At 41.3% G+C, this 20,023-nt stretch overlaps 1 protein-coding gene across 3 annotated transcripts in view; it reads left to right on the top strand.

The window, feature by feature from the left end:
* Nucleotides 1–20,023, top strand: part of Sel1l2 (SEL1L2 adaptor subunit of ERAD E3 ligase) — a 154,923-nt gene that overhangs the window by 72,000 nt on the left and 62,900 nt on the right. For all 3 annotated transcript variants that reach the window (XM_021150051.1, XM_021150056.1, XM_021150042.1), the window contains exon 3: nucleotides 6,785–6,953. In XM_021150051.1, coding sequence (XP_021005710.1) covers nucleotides 6,785–6,953 — 169 coding nt within the window. The remainder of the gene's footprint in view (nucleotides 1–6,784; nucleotides 6,954–20,023) is intronic.

Raw genomic sequence — 20,023 nt, 5'->3', positions numbered from 1 at the left:
CTCTCTCTCTCTCTCTCTCTCTCTCTCTCTCTCTCTCTCTGTCTCTCTCTCTCTCTCTGTCTCTCCGTCTCTCCTTTCTCTCTCTCCATATCCCTCCCTGTTCTAAACCCTGGCCTCAAACTCACACAGATCAGAAAGCCTAAAACCTCCCAAGTGCTGAAATTAAAGGGAAGCATCATCACCATCAGGCCTGGCCTTAGTTTTTTGGAACTGAAGTACTCAGTGACAATCACTCCTGGGCTCACATCTCTCCCCAGGCCTCCCATTCACATGGGACACCATTCAGAACCCTGGCCCTGGCTTTGGAGCTGCCCCTGTGGCTCTTTGGCCACCACTCCTCAACTGTCACTCTTCTGCCTCAGCTGTACTGTCTTCCTGGCACATCTTCGTGTTCCTGACTCTGTCTCTGTCAGAACTCTCCTTCAATAAGAGGGTTCTTACAGGGTTACTCACAGGAAAGTATGTCCCTAGACTCAGTCCCTAGAGCCAATAACACTAACTTTTAAAACCTCATTTTATCAGCTGGCTGTTATCTTGTCAACCAGAAAATAATGTTTTGAAGGTAGAGCCCCTTCCCTCCACACACACAGGTGTATCTCCATGTTTTGATGTCTTTGAGAGTCGTTGAAAGGTTCTCTGATACCTGTCACAGCTGGCTGTGTTAAGTGCTTTGAAGGAGCAAGACAAAACCACTCAGAAAACACTGTAGCAAAAGGAGGTGGAGGAGTCAGACCATCAGATACATTAACAGGCATTAGTCAAGCTTGCACTGCCTCTTGAGCTAGATGTTAGTACTTTCTTAGTTTTGTTTTGTTGTTTGTCAAGACAGGGTTTTTCTCTGTGGCTCTGGCTATCCTGGAACTCACTCTGTAGACCAATACTGGCCACGAACTCAGAGATCGACCTACCTCGGTCTCCTCCTGAGTGCTGGGATTAAAGATGTGCACTGTCACTGCCTGGCACCGAGGACTTTTACATTGATGTTTTAAGCGCCATCCTTTGAGTAGCACAGTGTGGCATATTGCCTGTTAGTGGCAGGTCTTCAGGAAGAGAGCACAGCCCCATGTAGCAACCTGAGGACTTCTACTGAGAGACTTCCACTCAGGAAGCCACAGTTCCTTCACACCAGAAAGCAATTTCAAGATGAGCCAGGATGAAGCCAAGTTACAACTTGTTAGGAAATTAAAAAAAAAAAAAAAAAAAAGATTCATTTCTTCATTTTATGTGTATGAGTACACGGTAGCTGCCTTCAAACACACCAGAAGAGGGCATCAGAGCCCATTCCAGATGGTTGTGAGCCACCATGTGGTTGCTGGAAATTGAACTCAGGACCTCTGGAAGAGCAGTCAAAAACCACTGAGCCATCTCTCAGGCCCTATTAGGAGATTTTTAAACACAGATTTATACAGAAGAGTTAATAGACACTAAGGAAAAAAAGATGCAACCTAAAGGTGCAACCTGGAGCTACTTATGGGTATGGGCTTCTTAAGGGAGAATCAACATTGTTGTCTTTACAGTATATATATATATATATATATATATATATATATATACACACACACACACACACATATATACACATATACACACATATACATATGCAGGCATGATTTTTGTGGGTTCTGAAATCACCTTCAAAGGTTGCTAAGGAAATGAATTGAGATCATGGGATGGTTTCTGGGGTACAATAGGGGAAGATTATAGCTAATAAAGTAAATTCTAGATCATGGGGATACAGAAAATTAGGGTATTTTCATTATAAACAAATGTTAATAACTTTGTTTGTAAGAGTCCCAAAAGATAGTTAAGAGAATATTAAGGTCATTCATGGTCATACACCCAGGCCCTAAGCCTGGTTTGTTGCTATTTTAACATTCATAATTGAAAATAATCTTATAGTAAGTATAAAGTATCTTAGAATAAAAGCAATGTTCTCTTGGTGTCAAACTTTTCACCAAAAATGTTAATTATGTGGCAATCTCTCCCTTCTTTTTTTTCTCTCTTCCTTTTTCTTTTTTTTTTTTTTTTTTTTGGTATTAGGTCAGACCTGAAAGTCATCCATAGTACTTTCTGCCACTTTCTATTTAATTAAAATGTAAGAGACTAGGAAGTGTTATCTTGGTACTGGGAAGTGCGAACGTTAACTTTAATGAGCTTCCTGTGTGCTTTGGCATCATGAGATTATCATATTGAGGCAGGGAAATCTGGGGCCTGGGAAGGGTGTCACCTAGTCTGGACTCTGCAGCTTCACTTGATTCTCAGCTGATGATCAGATATCCCAGCACAATCTAGGAAGTATTACAGCATTCCAGCTGGCAGTATTGCTCAGGATAGAAAGTCACTGGCCTGATCCTGGAACCTGAGTTCAATCCCTAGACCACACATCTAATGGTGGAAAGAGAACAACTCTCTCAGGTTGTGCTCCCCACTACACATACACATACACATACACATACACATACACATACACATACACACACACACACACACACACACACACACACACATACACAAGAGAGAGAGAGAGAGAATGCAATGAACAACACCTTTTGAGCATCTGGCACTCTCTGCTTCATCCCTTTTGGTCTGCTAGATATTTATGAAGCTTAAGTAAACCCTGAGGTCCACATCTTAATGTTGACAGAGAACCTGTGTACCTGGGTCCCTCAATTATAGCACACAGTAAAATTTTCATTGACCTAAGCATAATCTTGTTGATTTTGACATGGTAAATATTGTAATTTAATTTATTCATGTCCAATATTTGAGACCCACTTAAAAAAACAAACAAACAAACAAAACCCTCAAACCTTCAGCTCTTACTTATATGAAGTTCAGATTTAACTGGGTAGTTTATATCTATTTTCTGAATCTATCTACCTATCTACCCTACCAAAACAAACAAACAAACAAACAAACAAAAAACACTTCGGAATTCTTACCTGTCCTCATAGAAACTTGTACACAGATCATAACACTGTTTTGCACTGTTTATAATATCCCATAGGTGAGAACAATCCAGAATCTATCATTGGATAAATGGAAAAATATAATGTGGTTTATCTGTTGTGATGGTTCATATTATCTACCACTTTCATAGGATCTGCAATCACCCAGTAGACAAGCCCTGAGCACATCTGTGAGGGGTGTGATTAGCTTCTCAACAGGCTGTAGGGATATTTCTTGATGAGACGAAATAGAGAGTTGAGGTGACAGAGCTGGTGGCAATTAGAATGAGAATATCCCACATATGCTCTGACTTGCTCCAGACACCATACCTGCTGCTTGCTGACAAGTGCCCCACTGTGACAGATCTTTATTTCTCTGGAACAGTAAGCCCAAATAAATCCTTCCTTCAGTAAGTTGACTTGGTCACAGTGTTTTAGCACAGCAATAGAAAAATAACTACTAAAAGGACTCGCACTGAGCATGGGCAGCGCTATCCTGTAGGCTGGGTCTCCAGACTGAACAAAAAAAGAAAAAAATGAACTGAGCCCAAGCATTTATGTCTCCTGACTGGGGATGCAATGTGTAAGCAGCTGTCTCCTCAAGATTCTGACACCATAACTTTTCTACCACGATGAGCTACACCCTGGAGCACAAGCCAAAATAAACAGCCCCTTCCTTTCTCCCTCAAGCCCAAGTATTTTCTATCACAGCAATAGAAAATTAGATATATCCATATATAGTTTATTATTTGACCATAAAAGGAATGAAATGCTGGTATAAGCTACAATGAAGATTAGTTTTTAAAAGAATCATCCTACAAGGAAACAGCTAGTCACACGAGAAAGCAAACATGTCATTATATGACAATGTGCATATGAAGAATCACAATGTGAAAACTACAGGGACAGAACACAGATTAGTAGTGAGGACTAACAGGAAAGATTTGAAAATAAGATGGGTGACAGCTAAAGAATTTGTGGTTTCTTCTTGAGGTGATAAAATGTTCTAAAACTGACTGTGGCACAAGTTTGGTGAATATTTTTTAAAAATGAACACATTAAGTGGTGTGATGGTTTGTAAATGCTTGGCCCAGGAAGTGGAACTATTTGGAAGTATGGCCTTGTTGAAATAGGCATGGCCTTGTTGTATTAGGTGTGTCACTGTGGGCATGGGCTTTAATAGCTATGTGGAGCCCAATCTCTTCCTGGTGGCCTTCAGATGAAGACGTAGAACTCTCAGCTCCTCCTGCATCATGCCTGCCTGGACAGTCATGCTCCCATCTTGATGATAATAGACTGAACCTCTGAACCTGTAATCCAACCCCAATTAAACATTGTCCTTATAAGAGTTGGTCATGGTGTCTGTTCACAGAAATAAAACCCTAAGACAGAAGTTGGTACTGGGGACTGGGGTATTGCTGTGATAGGCCTGAACATGCTTTTGGTTGAAAGAATGTAGATTTGGAGACTTTGGATTTGAAAAGCAGTGGAATGCTTTAAGTGGGTCTTAATGGGGCATCCTAGTAGAAATATGGAGGACTTTGTTGCTTAGAGTGATTTGAACTGTACAGACCTGGACAAAGAGGTTTCAGTGGAGAGGAATTTCAATGTATGGCATAAAGACTCTTTTTGTGCTGTTTTGGTTCCCAGACTCATTTGTTTGAACAAGCCTATGGAGGCCAGACAATGGAATGTGAGTTTGTGTGTGCTTGGCCCAGGGAGTGGCACTATTTGTAGATGTGGTTCTGTTAGAAGAAATGTTTCACTATGGGTGTGGGCTTTAAGACCCTCATCCTAGATGCCTTCAGATGAAGATGAAGAGCTTTCAGCTCCTTCTACCCCATGCCTGCTTGGACACTGCCATGCTCCCATTCTGATGATCATAGACTGAACCTCTGAATCTGTAAACCAACTCCAATTAAATGTTGTCCTTAGAAGAATTGCCTTGGTCATGGTTTTCTGTTCCCAGCAGTAAAACCCTAACTAAGAAAAGTGGTTAAGTTAATTATACATTGTGTTGGTTTGGGAAAAGGATCTCTCTCACATAGCCTAGCCTAGCCTTGCTGAAAACTCACTGTGTAGTGAGAGATGACCTTGGGATCATCTCCTACTGGGATTATAGGTATACACCCTAAAGCCCCAGTTAGTGTGGAGCTTGGGATCAAGCCTAAGGCTTTGAGCATGTTAGGCCAGCGCTCTACCAACTGAGCTACATTCCCAGCCTAACCAGCTGTCTTTTAAAAAAGCTTTTGTGCCTGGGCATGCTGCCTGCCTCTGAGCAACAGTAAAATATCCAAGATGAAGAATAGTCAATTTTCTGGATTAAGTTTCCACGATGGACTTCTGTGTTACATGCTGCCAGAGGCTCTGTTAATGTTCTTTGTCTGTGCTGCCTCCAGAAGCCATGTAGATATCAGTGATCCATGCTGCCACAGGGGATCAGGTTGATATTCATGAGTTGAGCTGCTGCTGGCTAGTCTGGGCAAGCAAACTTCTTTTCCAGTGGTATGGATGACCATAGAATAGTAACTGAGAATGAGAGAGGTTGAAGGTTTCTATGACAATCTCTCCACCCCCATATTTCACCCCTGCCAAGGAAAGGCAGGGAGGGAGGGAAGGAGGGAGGGAGGGAGGGAGGGAGGGAGGGAGGAGAAACTGTTGAAAAGAGAGTTCTGAAAAACTGTGATAAAGATGCTGAGACTTTTCATGGTTGAAGGCTCCAGGCAAGGATTGGGGGTAGTGGGTGGGGACTCAGTTTTCTTTAAGAAGCTGGCCACTGGGAGTTTGACCATGCTGCAATGAGTATATGGGCAACACAAATTGGACCTGGTGGGTTGTTTTGTTTTGTTTTGTTTTGTTTTTGTGGTTGTTGTTTTGGGAGACTTTTGGCTGGGTGTGAGGTGGCTAGAGGGTGGAAGGGGGTGTGGCTAGGGGAGTGGAGGTGATGGGCAGGGCGGGTTAGTGGGACTAAGGGGTGGAAGGGATGGCCCTGGGCGGACTGGGAAGCAAGTGTGATTAGGGTACATTGTACAAAATTCCAAAAAAAAATTAATAAAAACTATTATATTGGACGGGGTAAGCTTGCATGGAGACTTGCCTCTGTGCCCTGGGGTTAAACATTTCAGAAAGCAGGAATTTAAACTTCAGTAACAGAGAAAAAGAATCAAAAGAATAACTTGACCCTTTGTAGAAGTACTAACCGACAAGAGAAGTTTATACCTGTCTCAGGTCACTTGTTCTGGAAAAGATATTAATAGATTTTTCTTCATAAGCTTTTAAAATTCTTTTTTCAATCTTTATTATTTTTGAACAATTCAAAACAAACTGCATGTACACACACTTTAAAAACTTATAGCTTTAATTCAAGTAGGTTAATTAGGTAATTTCTAAAACATATACCAAGGAAAGATCTCTTTTACATTTTTTAAAGGTTGTGACAGTTCCTTATATATTTGTTGTAACATGTGAGGCAGAATCTTCTCCACTTATTTAAGCTCACACAATTGATATCACCATGACAACTTAGCAGGGGAAGAGTAAACTGGTTAAATTCGCCTTCTACTTTATTTATAACATTTAGCTTTTAGTATTTGGCTCCATAGTTCAGATAATAATATAACAGATTTGAAAGGGTTCCTTTCATACACTATGGGTTCTTTAAGTGCAGTAAGCCATATGTCATCCATACGTCATTTTGATATTCAAAAAGCAACAGGTGGGGTTGCACTTGCACTAAACTTGTGTTTGTTTTAGAAATGGGAAATTTTAAACCTTCCTGTTTCCTTTTAAAGTCACACATGAGTGAAATGAACAGAAATCCTTTTTTTTTTTTGTAGGTATCAGTGAGCAAAGTCAAGCAATTTTTATTGTATCTACTGGAACAAGGAAATGCAAATAAAATAACCAATAAAAGAGAAAATCCTTTAGAAAAAAAGAAGCATCAACATAAGTTAAAAATAAAAGGAATTCAAAATAAGAATCTCCTGAAGAGAAATCAAAACTACTGTGAGTAGAATGTTCTCACACTTGACACTAAAAGAACTGACTAACCACAAATGACATTTTAGGGCTGCTTCTGAGAAAGCACAGGGTATGGTTATAAATATTTATACACACAACAGTGTCATGTTCTGTCAGCTCCTACTCTGGAGCTTTAACTAAGAATTCAGGATAATGATAACAGGTAATTACATTTCATGGGAGAAAAATCTCTAAAATTATACAGGTCCTTATCAGTTACACTGCTAACAGAAACCCTCTTGTGCCAAAGGAAATCAAAATGAATATAATGCCTGTTTTGTTCTGTGCTGGTAACGTAAGTCTTCCTAGCAAAAGCACACATGCTTTGTAGTTGACTTCTTAACAGAAAAGAAGATTCTAGAAAAATATGATCTCTGTAGAGTTTGTGTGCAAAGTTTAAGTGGTGTTAAATTTTTTAAATTTTAAAAATTTCTATCATTTAAAAATTTTTATCCTTTGGCAATGTCATGTGGTGTGTGTGTGTGTGTAAAGGATTTTGATTTGATTATATTTACCCTACTATATCCTCTATTATCCCTCTCCTACTCCCTCTTGAACATCTTCCCAACATGCTCACATTCCAACTTTCATATAACCTCCAGCATAAAGTTTAAAAATTATTTTCAACATTTTATTTAAGCCCAATGCACAGTTCTGTATAATAGATACATATATATATATATATATATATATATATATATATATATATATATATATATATTTTGTTATATATATATATATATAAACTTCTATTCTGTAAACATGTTATTTAAATAGATACTTGGCAGCCAATATAGAGGAGGAAGTTATAAGAATATCAGTTTTCAGTGATACTATAAAAAATGTGTACATGTCTACACTTATTTAAAATATGTCATATGCATTGCAATATTTATCTGTCAGTTTTTAATGGAGAAATATGGTCTGCCTTTTACTTAGCCTGTATTGGCCCTCCTAATATACACCATCCCCATCCCACTACACATGAGTTCTCCCAACAGGGGCTTTCTTATGAAATAGGAAACCAAGACACTTATGCAACTGTGTTAGTTAAAGCTCTCTACAGGAACAGAACCAATAGGGTGAATACAGATTGATAGCATATTTATTCAATTAACTTACACCACTGGTCTGGGTATGGAACAATGGCTTTTTTTTTTTTTTTTTTTTTACCCTGGAGAGGCTGGGAATGTGGGGATACTCAGTCCATGATCCTGGATGCCTCAGCAGGCTCCATGGCCTGGGGGATTTCTAGAGAACCTTTGGGCTTCAGCCTACATTGGAAGGTAATACTGGATAATTTTATGTCAGCTTAACAGGAGCTAAAGTTATCTGACAGAAGGAAAACTCAAGAAAATGCGTCCATAAGATCAGGCTATAGGCAAGCCTGTAGAACCACATATTCATCAGTGATTGATACCAACCAATTAGAGGTGGTGTTATTCCTGGGCTGGTGGTCCTGGGTTCCATAAAAAAACAAGCTGAGCAAGCCATATGTAGCAAGGCAGTAAGCAGCACTCCTGCGTGGCCTTCGGGCCCTCAGGTTCCTGCCCTGACTTCCTTTGATAATGAGTTGCAATGTGGAAGCACCTTTCTGGCTCTGAGTGCTTAGCTAGAGAATTGAATGTTTGAGGTGAGGCTGGGTTATGAAGTCAGGCATTCCCTGAAAAAAAAAATGGTTTTTTATTCACATGCTTCTCTAATGATTTTGAGGAGACACAGAACTATATGATAAACATTGCATAATTTGCTAAGCACCAAAATATACTTGAAAGTTTTGAAGGAGAACAAATAATGGAAAATACTTTTATTCTCCCAGCATCAGCCACTGTGGATGCAGTAGACGTAAAGATTCATGTTTTGAGAAGTCAGACTTGATTTCAGAGACGTATCATTGTCCTCCAGACCACCAGCATACATTCATTCCTGGTGCCTACTCAAACCACTGGTGCCAAGTGCACATGAGAGACCTCATTTTATTATTATTTTTATTTTTTACTATTTTTTATTGGATATTTTCTTTATTTACATTTCAAATGTTTTCCCCTTTCCAGGACTCCCCTTCAGAAACCCCCTATCCCATCACCCTGCCTCTATGAGGGTGCTCCCCCACCCATCTACCCACTCCTGTCTGCCTTCTGTGACATTCCTCTACACTGGGGCATCAAACACCCTCAGGCCCAAGGGCCACCCCTCCCACTGATGTCCAACAAGGCCATCCTCTGCCACATATGCAGCCAGAGCCATGGGTCCCTCCATGTGTACTCTTTGGTTGGTGGTCCAGTCCCCGGGAGCTCCGGGAGGGGGGACCTCATTTTATAAGCTGTACTATCCCTTCATAAGCTTTACAGAAATGAGGAATGTATCCTTCTGCTAGAAGAAGATACAGAAAATCAGCCACTGCTAATAATAGGAATAGGCAGAAACCAAGAGCAGTGGATTCCAGAGGAAGCTATCCACTTAGAGGCTAGAAGGTTTCTTATTGACCCCAGACTGGGCTTCTTCTGAAAGTCCTACTTTAACAAAGCCATTTAAATCCCCCAAATCTTAATGTCAACAGTATTTTGCCCCATATTTACCCACAAAAGTCTGGTTTGCTGCTCAGCTGAAAGAATGTTCCAGATGGAACCTGAAAACAGCACTTTTCAACAGAGTCAGTTGAGAAAAGTTGAAAACAGGGGCCTTTTCTAAGGGTTTAAACACAGGATAGAGTGTAAGCATAAATCTCTGACAGACTAGTAACAGGAATAACATTACCACATCTCAAGGCTCCCAGGGACCTCAGGACAGTCATGACTCCTGGAATTGAGAAAGCAAGCAAGAGGTTCATCGAGAAGGTTCTGTGATGGAACTGTGACCCTAGATCAAGAGACAAAGCCAAGCTACAGAGACACAGATTGACAAGTCAGGAGTAAATACCCTTATGTCATTATCTGCCTACTGTTCATATTCCCTGTGGTCATCTTTTGACCTAACCTAAATAGAAACTGTAGAAAGAAGTTCATGAGAATCAGGGGGCATGCAGAATGCTGGCTTTTCAGGCAAGCAAATTGCACATGAACTAGAAGGATGAAGGTTTCCATTGGCACATGATATACTAAAAGTGAAATGACAGAGGTCATCTAGTCTCACGTCTTTGGTTGGTGTTCCGAGAAGATGACATGAACACCTGAGTATCTAAGATAAGCCATTGGGTCATACAAGGTCTTGGTTACTCTTTTATACACTCCTTTCTTATAAAGTTCTTACCTTACATGGAACCCACAATAATCTTAATCGTTTGACATCTCCTGTTGGTCAGTGTAAATTTATGGTGGGTGGAGTTGGATTTAATAACTGTGGTATCCCAAATCCAGCAGAACACACTCTTACTGTTGCTGACACCAGATCGCACTAACAAAGCATAACATATTCATAGTAAATTAAATGTTCTTCTCACTTAAGAGTACTAAGCCAAGCCAGCTGTGTGGTCCAAGTGGCCCATACTTGTCATCCAAGACCTCAGATGGCTTGAGGCAGTAAGACCAGGAGTTAAGGTCAATCTGGGCTACATATAGAAATTTTGTCTCAAGAGAAGAAGAGAAAAAAGGAAAGTTGGGGTGGGGAAGAGGCTGGGGGAGAAAGGATGAAAGGCAAAAGGGAAAGGAAAGACTACCCTGTGTGTCAGAAAGGACTAAGCAACACAGTCAGGCATCAACCAGGAAAAACATCAGTAGGAAACACAGACATGTACCAAAGGATTTATTGTAAAGAGTTCCTTCGCATGACTATGGGAGCTAGCTGGGTAAGCCAGCTAGCTCTATAGAGGAGACAGTCATGAAAAGCAAACTGGAACCTGTAGACATAAACGAAAGGCATTGGCTAGCAGGCATGTTTAACCTTCTGATGTAATGTGACAGTCATCTACAAATGTGTTGGCTTGCATTCAGAGCTATCCTGGGACACTTAAAGTCCTCAAGACTAGGGTCTGGCATGCTTGTCCCAGTCCAATGGCTATGTTAGTTAGTTAGTTAGTTTGGGATTGGTGTCTTGATGCTTTTCTTTCCTTTTAAAATATTTTAAAATATTTTTTAAATTAAGTGTTTATGTATGTGTCTGAGTACAGGTGCCCACAGATGTCAGAAACATTGAATTCCCTGGAGCTGGAGTTATATAGGTGGTTATGACCTACCTAGTAGGTCCTGGAAACTAAACTGGCATACAGTTTAAGAGCGGTCTACACTCTTAACCATTGAACCATATCTCCATCCCGTTTCTGGTTTTCATTAGGAAAGCCTTGGTCTCACACTTAAGGTACCGAAATGTATTAAATCAGACCAACCCAGATGATCCTTTTTGATACTGGTTTTAGACACATCTACAAAATGTCTTCACAGTAACAACTAGGATAGTATTTGAAGAGCTGGGGACTGTAGTCAAGGCAAGATGACACACTAGTTGGCCATCAAGCCTCTATTCTCTACTCCTTACATCTTCGAAGTTTGTTTGCTTCCAGTGCTGGAGATCAATCACGAAACATTTGAAGCAGTACTCTACCATCAAGCTATAGCTCTAGCCTCCACACAATTGTTGATTTTACATTTAAGAGTTGTGTCAGTGAGATAGTGAGATGGTTTTAAAGGCACTGGCAACCTGAGTTGAATCCCTGGAACCCATGCGATCAAAGATGAAAATAGACTTCTAAGAAGTTCTTGGATCTCCATATATGCACTTTAGTATGTAAGAGCACTAGGGGCACATTCACTAAAGAATTAAATGTATAAAAAAAAAAAAGATTTATACCTATAAATTTTACCATAAAGGGCAGTGTGGCTCAGTAGGAGAGAAGGTTCTTACTACTCAAGGCTTTGGATTCAATCCCCTAACCCCACAAAACAAAGGAAAAAAAGCAAACAATGAACTGTGGCCATTTTGAACTGTTAGTTCAAACTCTTTACTATACAAACTAATTCATTGTCTTATACTCTTTTGCCCAATCTCTCGTTGCAGAAGTTGGTGGGACAGGGCCAAATTTAGAGCCAAAAACTCACAGAAGTACACTATAAATCTCCAGAATAGTATTTACCAGATCAGCCAGCCAGAAGTCTAAATGTGATGAAGTTGCAAAGATTTTATTTGCTGAAATATGTGAGCCGCATGCATGTCTTTGTGAAGCTGTTTTAATAAGCATTTATGGATAGAAAGTGGGCAAACATCTGCTTCTAATCCCCTCCCGCCCCACAAAATTTATCTTATTCCCTTTACAATCCAGTATCAGCTCTTCCAGTACCCCCTCATGCAAGTTTCTCCCCCTTCTCTTTCTTTCTCTCATACGTAGTTAACCTTCCTTTGTTTTAGGTTTTATGTGTTTTTATTTTATGTATATAACTGTCTTGCCTCTGTGTGTGGCTGTATGTGTATGCTTGGTGTCTGTAGAAGTCTGAAGAGGGTGTCAGGTCCTTTAGAACAGGAGTATAAGATGATTGTGAGCCACTATGTAGGTGCTGGGAATTGAACCTGGGTCTTCTGGGTGCTTTGCAAGAACAAGTGCTCTTAACTNCTGGATCATCTTTCCAGATTTTAGCTAGCTTTCTTATATAGCTGAGGANCACCTGTCCAGAGAGTGGTACCACCCAGAGTAGTCTGGATCCTCCTCCATCTATCAAGGAAATCAAGATAATTCTGAGTCCCTGGGTGTGGTGATGCATGCCTTTAATTCTAGCACTCAGAAGGCAAAGGCAGGCAAATTTCTGAAAGTTTGAGGCCAGCCTGATGTGCAGAGTAAACTTCAGGAGAGCCAGAACTATACATAGACTCTCTCTCTCTGACTCTCTCTCTCTCTCTCTCTCTCTCTCTCTCTCTCTCTCTCTCTCTCTCTCTCTCTCTCTCTCTCTTTCCCTCCCCTTCTTTCTTTTCTTGAGACAGGGTTTCTCTGTGCAACCCTGGTTGTCCTGGAACTCACTCTGTAGACCAGGCTGGCCTCGAACTCAGAAATCCACCTGCCTCTGCCTTCCAAGTGCAGGGATTAAAGGTGTGTGCCACCACTGCCCGGTCCCCCTTCCCTTTCTTAAGGGAAGTTCCTCTCTGTGTGTCAACACCTCTACAGTCAATGCAGGACTCAGTGGGAGCACACCCTCTCCCACTGAGGTCAGACAAGGCTGTCGTTTAGGGGTATGGGATACAGGCTCAGGAGCAGCCCCTGCTGTTGGTTGGGGGCCTAAGTGAAGACCAAGCTGCTCATCTGTTACATATGAGTGTGGGGCAATGGGCTACCTGCAGACAGCCTGATTTCCAGTTGAGGCTACATCTTGAACCCTGGGACCCCGTAGTGATAATTCACTTACATGGAATGGAAGGAGTTCTCTCATGTCTCCTGGGACCCTGGCTCCTGTCTGAGTTCCCGCCCCCACCACCCTCACAGGAGAGGCGTGGCTATCAGCCACTTAGGAATAGCACCAAGCCCTCTCATGTGCAAATAAGGTTTCCCCCAAACTCTCAGCCCAAGCCAATGTGAGGGGCTTGCTGTCAAACTCTTAAATCACTGCCAGAACCATCTATAGGAGAGTCATGCAGGGAATTAAAGAAATGCTAGTCCTTTGTCTGACCCTTTTGTTCCAAGAGCTGTAATACTTGGGAAGAGATCTTCTCTCCCGAAAAGCCCTGCCCCTCACTGGATTGTTGGCTTTTCGCCAACCCAGATTCGGAATTACCAAGCGACCCGAAGGCAGAAGGCATAGCAGAGGCTGCATCTGTCTCCCTGCCTACACTCACTTCCCTGGCTGGGGCCTTCCCACCCAGCCTGGATAGAGGTCTCCCTGGAAAACTTCTGTTACCTAGGCCCACATATGAGCAGGGGGCCTAGGTCAAGCCTATGCTCACTCTTGGGTTAGTGATTCGGTCTCTGGGAGCTCCGAAGGGTCCAGGTTAGTTGACTCTGTCCATCTTCCTGTGGAGTTCTTGTCCTCTCTGGGTCCCTCACTCTTTCTCCCAACTCTTCCATAAGCGTCCTCAAGCTCCTCGAGTTATTTGTGCTTTTAATTTTTGAGATTTATAATATCAATCCTCTCATCTCTTTCTTCTTTCTCCAGACCTTCTCTTTCAAATTCATGGCCTCTTTTTAAAAATTCAAGTGGCAGTGTTATTGTTGTTGTTGTTGATGGTGGTGGTGGTGGTGGTGGTGTGTGGTGTGTGGTACATAAACACAACCTGCTCAGTCTATGTAACATTACTTGTATACATTTTCAAGGCTGATCAGTTGGTATTAAATAAGCAATTGGTGGGTTGTTCCCTGTGGAAAACTCTTTCTCCTGCTCTCTTCATACCTTTGTTGCCTGCAGTTCTCTGTATAGAGCTTTCTCCCCTTTTCTTATTAGCATGTCTATTACTGTTATTCTTGTCTGGACGTGTTTAGACAGTCATGCTGATGAGACTCTGTTGGTTTGTTTGTTGGGGTCTCAGGTATCCCAGGCTGGCCTAGAACTCCCTATGCAGCAGGATGAGAGAATAATCTTGACCTTTCCATCCTCCTGCCTTCACCTCCTGAGTAGCATTACAGATGTATGATGCCACGCCCACCTCCTGAGCCCTCCCTGCTTGTGAGAAGGTAAGAAAAGTACGGGGCAATGTTAGGAGCCAGGAAGGTGATGGTTGTACTAAATCAAACGAACCCCAAAACAGGGAGATCCCGTCATGTTTTTAAATCATCCATGTCTCAAATGACCAAAGAAGCGATTTTAATCCCTGGAATACATCAGCCTCTCTTTCTGCTCTGTGAAATCTTAAGTCTGCAATCTCAGACTCGTTTCATAAAGGAAATGTTCTTTTAGAACAACTCAAGAAGAGGTTACATTTTGCTGTGACTCAATGGGTGTGAGGTGATTCCAAGAGACAAAGAGGGTCACTGGAGACAACGAGGCTAAGGGGACTGCAAGGAGTCATAGACAGATATATATCATGCCTTTTCAGTCAGAAAAAAAAGCCAGTGCATAGAATACCCAGACACACACCATCACACACAGGCAGGCACTGATATACACATAGAGACAGGCACACTGGCCTCTTGGAGAGACAGGCCTACAGGCACTCATAGGCAGGCTGATGAAGGCAGAGGGTCTCTGGTATATATATATATCACTAATGTGAAATTCTGCCAGCAATAGCTACATAACAGATTATATCACTGTTAAGTTTTGGATTCTGCAGATAACCATAGCAGCACCAGTTCACCTACAAACACATAAACTGACCCTTATGACTTTGTGTTCCCCATAACTGCATATAGCAATAAAAACACTACTCAGGCATCAGGAGTTAAAAAAAAAGAAAAAGAAAGAAAGAAAGCTGTTGAGGTAACATCTTCTCTAATAAGAAAATTTGAACTTCACAAGCTTTAGAAATGAAGTAATAACATGGGGTTATGCATGATTACTGGTTCACTGTGAACCTTGATGAATTCTGATCTATTCGGTCTATACCCTAACATTTCTGTGCATGAAATGTCATCTTGGCAATGAGCTATAGGTATTCTGAATAACTGCATTTTCCCAGGCCTCCGAGTACACCAAAAAAGAAAAACAAGACTTAGCCTAACTCACCTCAAAATGCTTCTATTGTAGAAATGGAAACGATCAGCATCCAGCTGAAGTCTCTAGAACATGCATATGGGTTTCCACACTTTGAAAGCAACAATGACTCATTCTCCATCTTGCCAATTGTTCTTTAACCCAGAGCTTCTCAACTATAATGAAGAGCAGTTGTATCCCCATTACTTAAAAGCAAGATGTGTTCCTGGCACTGTGTCTGCCAAATACTCCGAATGAATAAATACTTGATGAATTAAATTGTATCAACTTGTCTCTGTGCAGAGTTAGTACATGGTCTCAGAACTGAGTTCAAACTCAGAATTTTCTTTGAAGTACGCTGCATTATAGGTGACACGCAAAAGTAATAAAGCCTTGGGCTTCTAGAGCACACTGGAGCAATGTTGAGTGATGTTGAACACAATGCTCTCATAGCCGTGACTTGTCTGAAAATGGCGCATTTTCCCCCAGAGCACCTTAACACTGTGACTTGAACAGCTAATTCTTTCTTCTGAGATAAAATTAAATCTAAAAAAAGTAATTATCCTTATTAAGTTGTTAGCTGGGTAAATCAATAGCCCGTCTGAGTGCTGGAGGGGTGGAGCCTGGATCTACAGGCTCTTGTGTTCCTTCCTGACTCCCACGGGATTAAGCAGCATTCCTTTTAGTTATCTTTCTCAGGAGAGTATTTTCACAACTTATATAAATCTAGTTCAGGTGTTCCTTTTTCTTGTTTCTGCAATCTAAAATTTTGCATTCTGTTTTATTGACTTTTTGATATTTCCAACAGACACTGAAAAGTGCCAGGAAAACACCCCTTCAATGAAGGACATATTCATAATTCCAGAGAGCCTTTAGTTTCCAGTTCTAAATAAGACAGTGTTCCCAGACAGACAGCTGCATATAGATGGCTGCCCCCTGGGAGTCACTGCCAACTGCCATCAGACTAGGAGTAGAAAGCCCTGATCATCTTGCTTTACTTGGGACAGTCCTGAGGTGACAATTGCTCCAAGGTTGCCCTTTTGGGTACCCAAAAAGTATTTTATCAAATCTGCCTCAGTATCTTCCTCTGCTCAATCTAACTTGTTCCAGATGAAGGTCCAGAGACACTTCGCAGTGAGTAGAGAGGCTGAGAGCGAAAAAATGAATGTCTCTCTCAGATCACTCACTAGAAAGACCTCTTTTCCTTCTTGATCTCAAAGCATCAGCCTCAAAAACTATGTCTCAGGTCAAAGTGGTGTCGCCTAGAGGTCACTCAGCTGGTCTTTTCCAGAAAGGGATAAATTAATCTTATGTCTTTGTGAGGAAGGGTGAGAAGGAAACACCCAACTTAAGGGAGCTTGGTCTCAGGGTTCTCAAATCTCCTGCTCCAGATGATTAATCCCAAACTTCCACACTGGGGACAGGAGAGAAAAAGACTTCTTAAATACAACTCTCTGCATCTGCTTCTTCCGGTACTTAACAGGCACTCCTTATTATCTCTCCTACTGTTTGCCGAAAGACTTTTCCAGGTCAACACGGTTACACATAAAGGAGTTTATTCCATTCTTGCAAAGTGGTGGCTAATTCAGTCTGGCAACTCCTCTTGTTGTGGATGCCCAGACATGTGGCCCACAAAGTTTCAAACCTTGTGTCTTTTAAAGGAACTGGCTACACTAGCTCCTAGTGTAGCCCAGAGTTGACTAGCAGCTGAGTGACCTTGGTCAGGTTACCTGACTCATCACTAACACTAACCTCACCTCAGCACTAACAAAGAATGATAACAGTCCTTCTTACAGAAAAAAAAAAAAATTAGTAAATATAAGCACTGGGGACTGTCTAGAACTAACTGCTTTGTAAGTATTAACACCTGCTACTATATATTGGCTTGATTCTTATTTATTTTATAAAATATATTTCTTTTAGCTAGATTTAGAGTTTTAGATAGTAAATTATATCTCAAGCCAGAGTCCTTATTTCATTTATGCTTGAAGAGAGTTAGTATTTTATTTGCATGGTTAACACTGTCTACCCACTGCTCTTGTACCCATGGGGGTCATAGGATTTGATGACAATGACTAGTAGACAATCAAGTATATTATTGCAGCAGTATTGTTCTTAAGTGTGTCTGAGTTAATCCTATCTGCTAAACCCTGTGCTGAGTCATTCTTTCTTGGATGCAATGTTATTTTTAATAACAGATCATTATTCCCCCTCCTTTGACAATATTCTGTCTTCTTGGCATGCATAAGGGTGAGTGTGAAGAGTTCTCCTGATGTGTATCCTGAAAAGTCAGAGGCTGAAGTTGATCTTTGTTGAATGCAACTGCAGTTAGTGGGCAGGACACAGCAGTCAGCGTGAGCCAGCTTTGCTGCTGTAGGAAAGAATCGTCTGTTTCTACCTCCATCACCTTGTCAATACACCTGACTCGTGGTCAGACTCAAGGACTCCTGGCTTGTCCATCAGTTCTTTTATTCTCAATGATACTTTTCATAATTCATGATGTAAACGTAACTTGAGATGTGAAATAAGTTATTGCCTTCTGTATGTTTTCTAGGTAACTTAAAACGTATTTATTTATAATCTGAAGGTTAAGCTTTTAGAGACTGAGGTTAAACATAAAAAAGGGAGAATATAGCAAAAGGCGAAGGAAAGAGCAGGGCAAAGTATTCAGGGAGAAGATGGAGCTTCGGTGTGAGACATAGGATGGAGGCAGCACAGGTCAAGAGTCCGCACAGGCATCTCAAGAGAGCTAGGCACAACTAAGGGTCTTTACAAAGGATGTATTTACATGTATGTGACTCTTGAACATACTTATTTAGGAAAGTTGGCAATTGAAGGGTCAGCAGTATGAGCCAAAGATGACCAGTGCTTTCATCATCCACAGAAAGGTGACCTAGGTCCAGGACCTACCACATACAGGGAGGCTTCCCAACCATACTGCTTACTTATAATCACAAAAAGCAAGCCTTGTAGAAGTGCGTGACTGGGCCATCCAACTGTCTAACAAAGTCAGAGCACTAGGCTGCAGACCTAGAGAGGCAGAGGAAAACCACAGTCCCTCCGCCTCTGGCAGGCAGCCTGTGCTCTGATCTGGGTGTGTCCATTCCTAAAGGGAAGGTGAGCATCTCAGTTTCCTAGTGCTGTCATAGCAAAATGCCATGAGGCGAGTGACTTAAACAACAGAAATAACATTTCCTTGTAGCTCAGTGGACCCAAAGTCTAAAACCAAGGTGCTGGCAGGTTTGGTGTCATTTGAAGGCTCTGTCCATGGCTTATAGTAGGTCATTTTCTGACTAATTCTTTGCAAGCTAACACGATGGGCTAGCATTTTCACAAATGCAGAGCCAAAATAAGTATAACTAAGACATGAAAAAAAATGGAGCTTGATTCCTACAGCAGGCTAGGAAGTAATAGGCAATATTTCTAAAGCAGAAAAGGGAAAGAAAAAATACAGAATTCATATTACAGAGACTGTGTATTCTTTGAGGGGTAGGTCCATTCCTTAACAAGCTCAGTTTAAAGACTCAATTTAAGAAAGAAAGAAAATAGACATAATTGGAGATGTGCTTAGCTCAAGGTTAACGAACATAGGTTTAAAAGATTAAAGTGGCAGACAGGAATGCCTTAAGGCATATGCAGCTTGCACTATAGTTTTAACTGATAATAAATAAAGGACAGAACACTCTAGGCTCTGATAGAAGACTCTGCCCTAGAAGTTCCTGCAGCACTGAAAGCCCCACACTCTGACATGTCTCTTCTCTGTCTGTGCCTGTGCACCCTGGTGTCTCTTCTTCTCATTAGAACACCAGGCATACTGAATTGGGAACTTTCATACATGACTCATCTGAATCATCTCTTCAAAGACCTTCTCTCCAACTGAAGGTGCATTGGGAAAGGGGGTTGACACTCGAGTCATCTAAGACATATATTAATGAAATTAAGAAAAGGAAGTTACAAATGTCAAAAACCTCCCTACACATTATGTCTCTGACACATGCTGAAATATAAAATTCAATTAGTTTAATTACTACACGCTCCATAGTCATTGCCATCTTAAGTAGACTCCTGGTACACTTAATTCTCTCTTTTTTTAATTTTCAAATTTTATTTTAGACTTTGTGTATGAGTGTTTTGCCTATATGTGTGTCTGTGCACCATGTGTGTGCCTGCTGCTCATGGAGGTCAGGATGGGTGTCACAGATCCCTCAGAACTGGATTTACAGTCCTGGGACACCTACTCCTCATTCTAGTTTGTGAAGCCCATTCCCAATATTTTGTTCTAATTAGCTTTAACTGTCAATGTGACAGAGACTAGCTTCAACTGAAAAGACAATAGAGAGAGAGGAGGGGGATAGAGAAAGAGAGAGAGGAGAGAGAGGAGAGAGAGAGAGAGAGAGAGAGAGAGAGAGAGAGAGAGAGAGAGAGAGAGAGAGAGAGTCTATGTATAGTGCTGGCTCTCCTGAAGTTTACTTTGTAGATCAGGCTGGCCTCAAACTCCCAGAAATTTGACTGCCT

This window comes from Mus caroli, chromosome 2 (assembly GCF_900094665.2).
Source record: "Mus caroli chromosome 2, CAROLI_EIJ_v1.1, whole genome shotgun sequence".
Lineage (NCBI taxonomy): Eukaryota > Metazoa > Chordata > Mammalia > Rodentia > Muridae > Mus > Mus caroli.
This window is presented reverse-complemented; position numbering and strand designations above follow the sequence as displayed.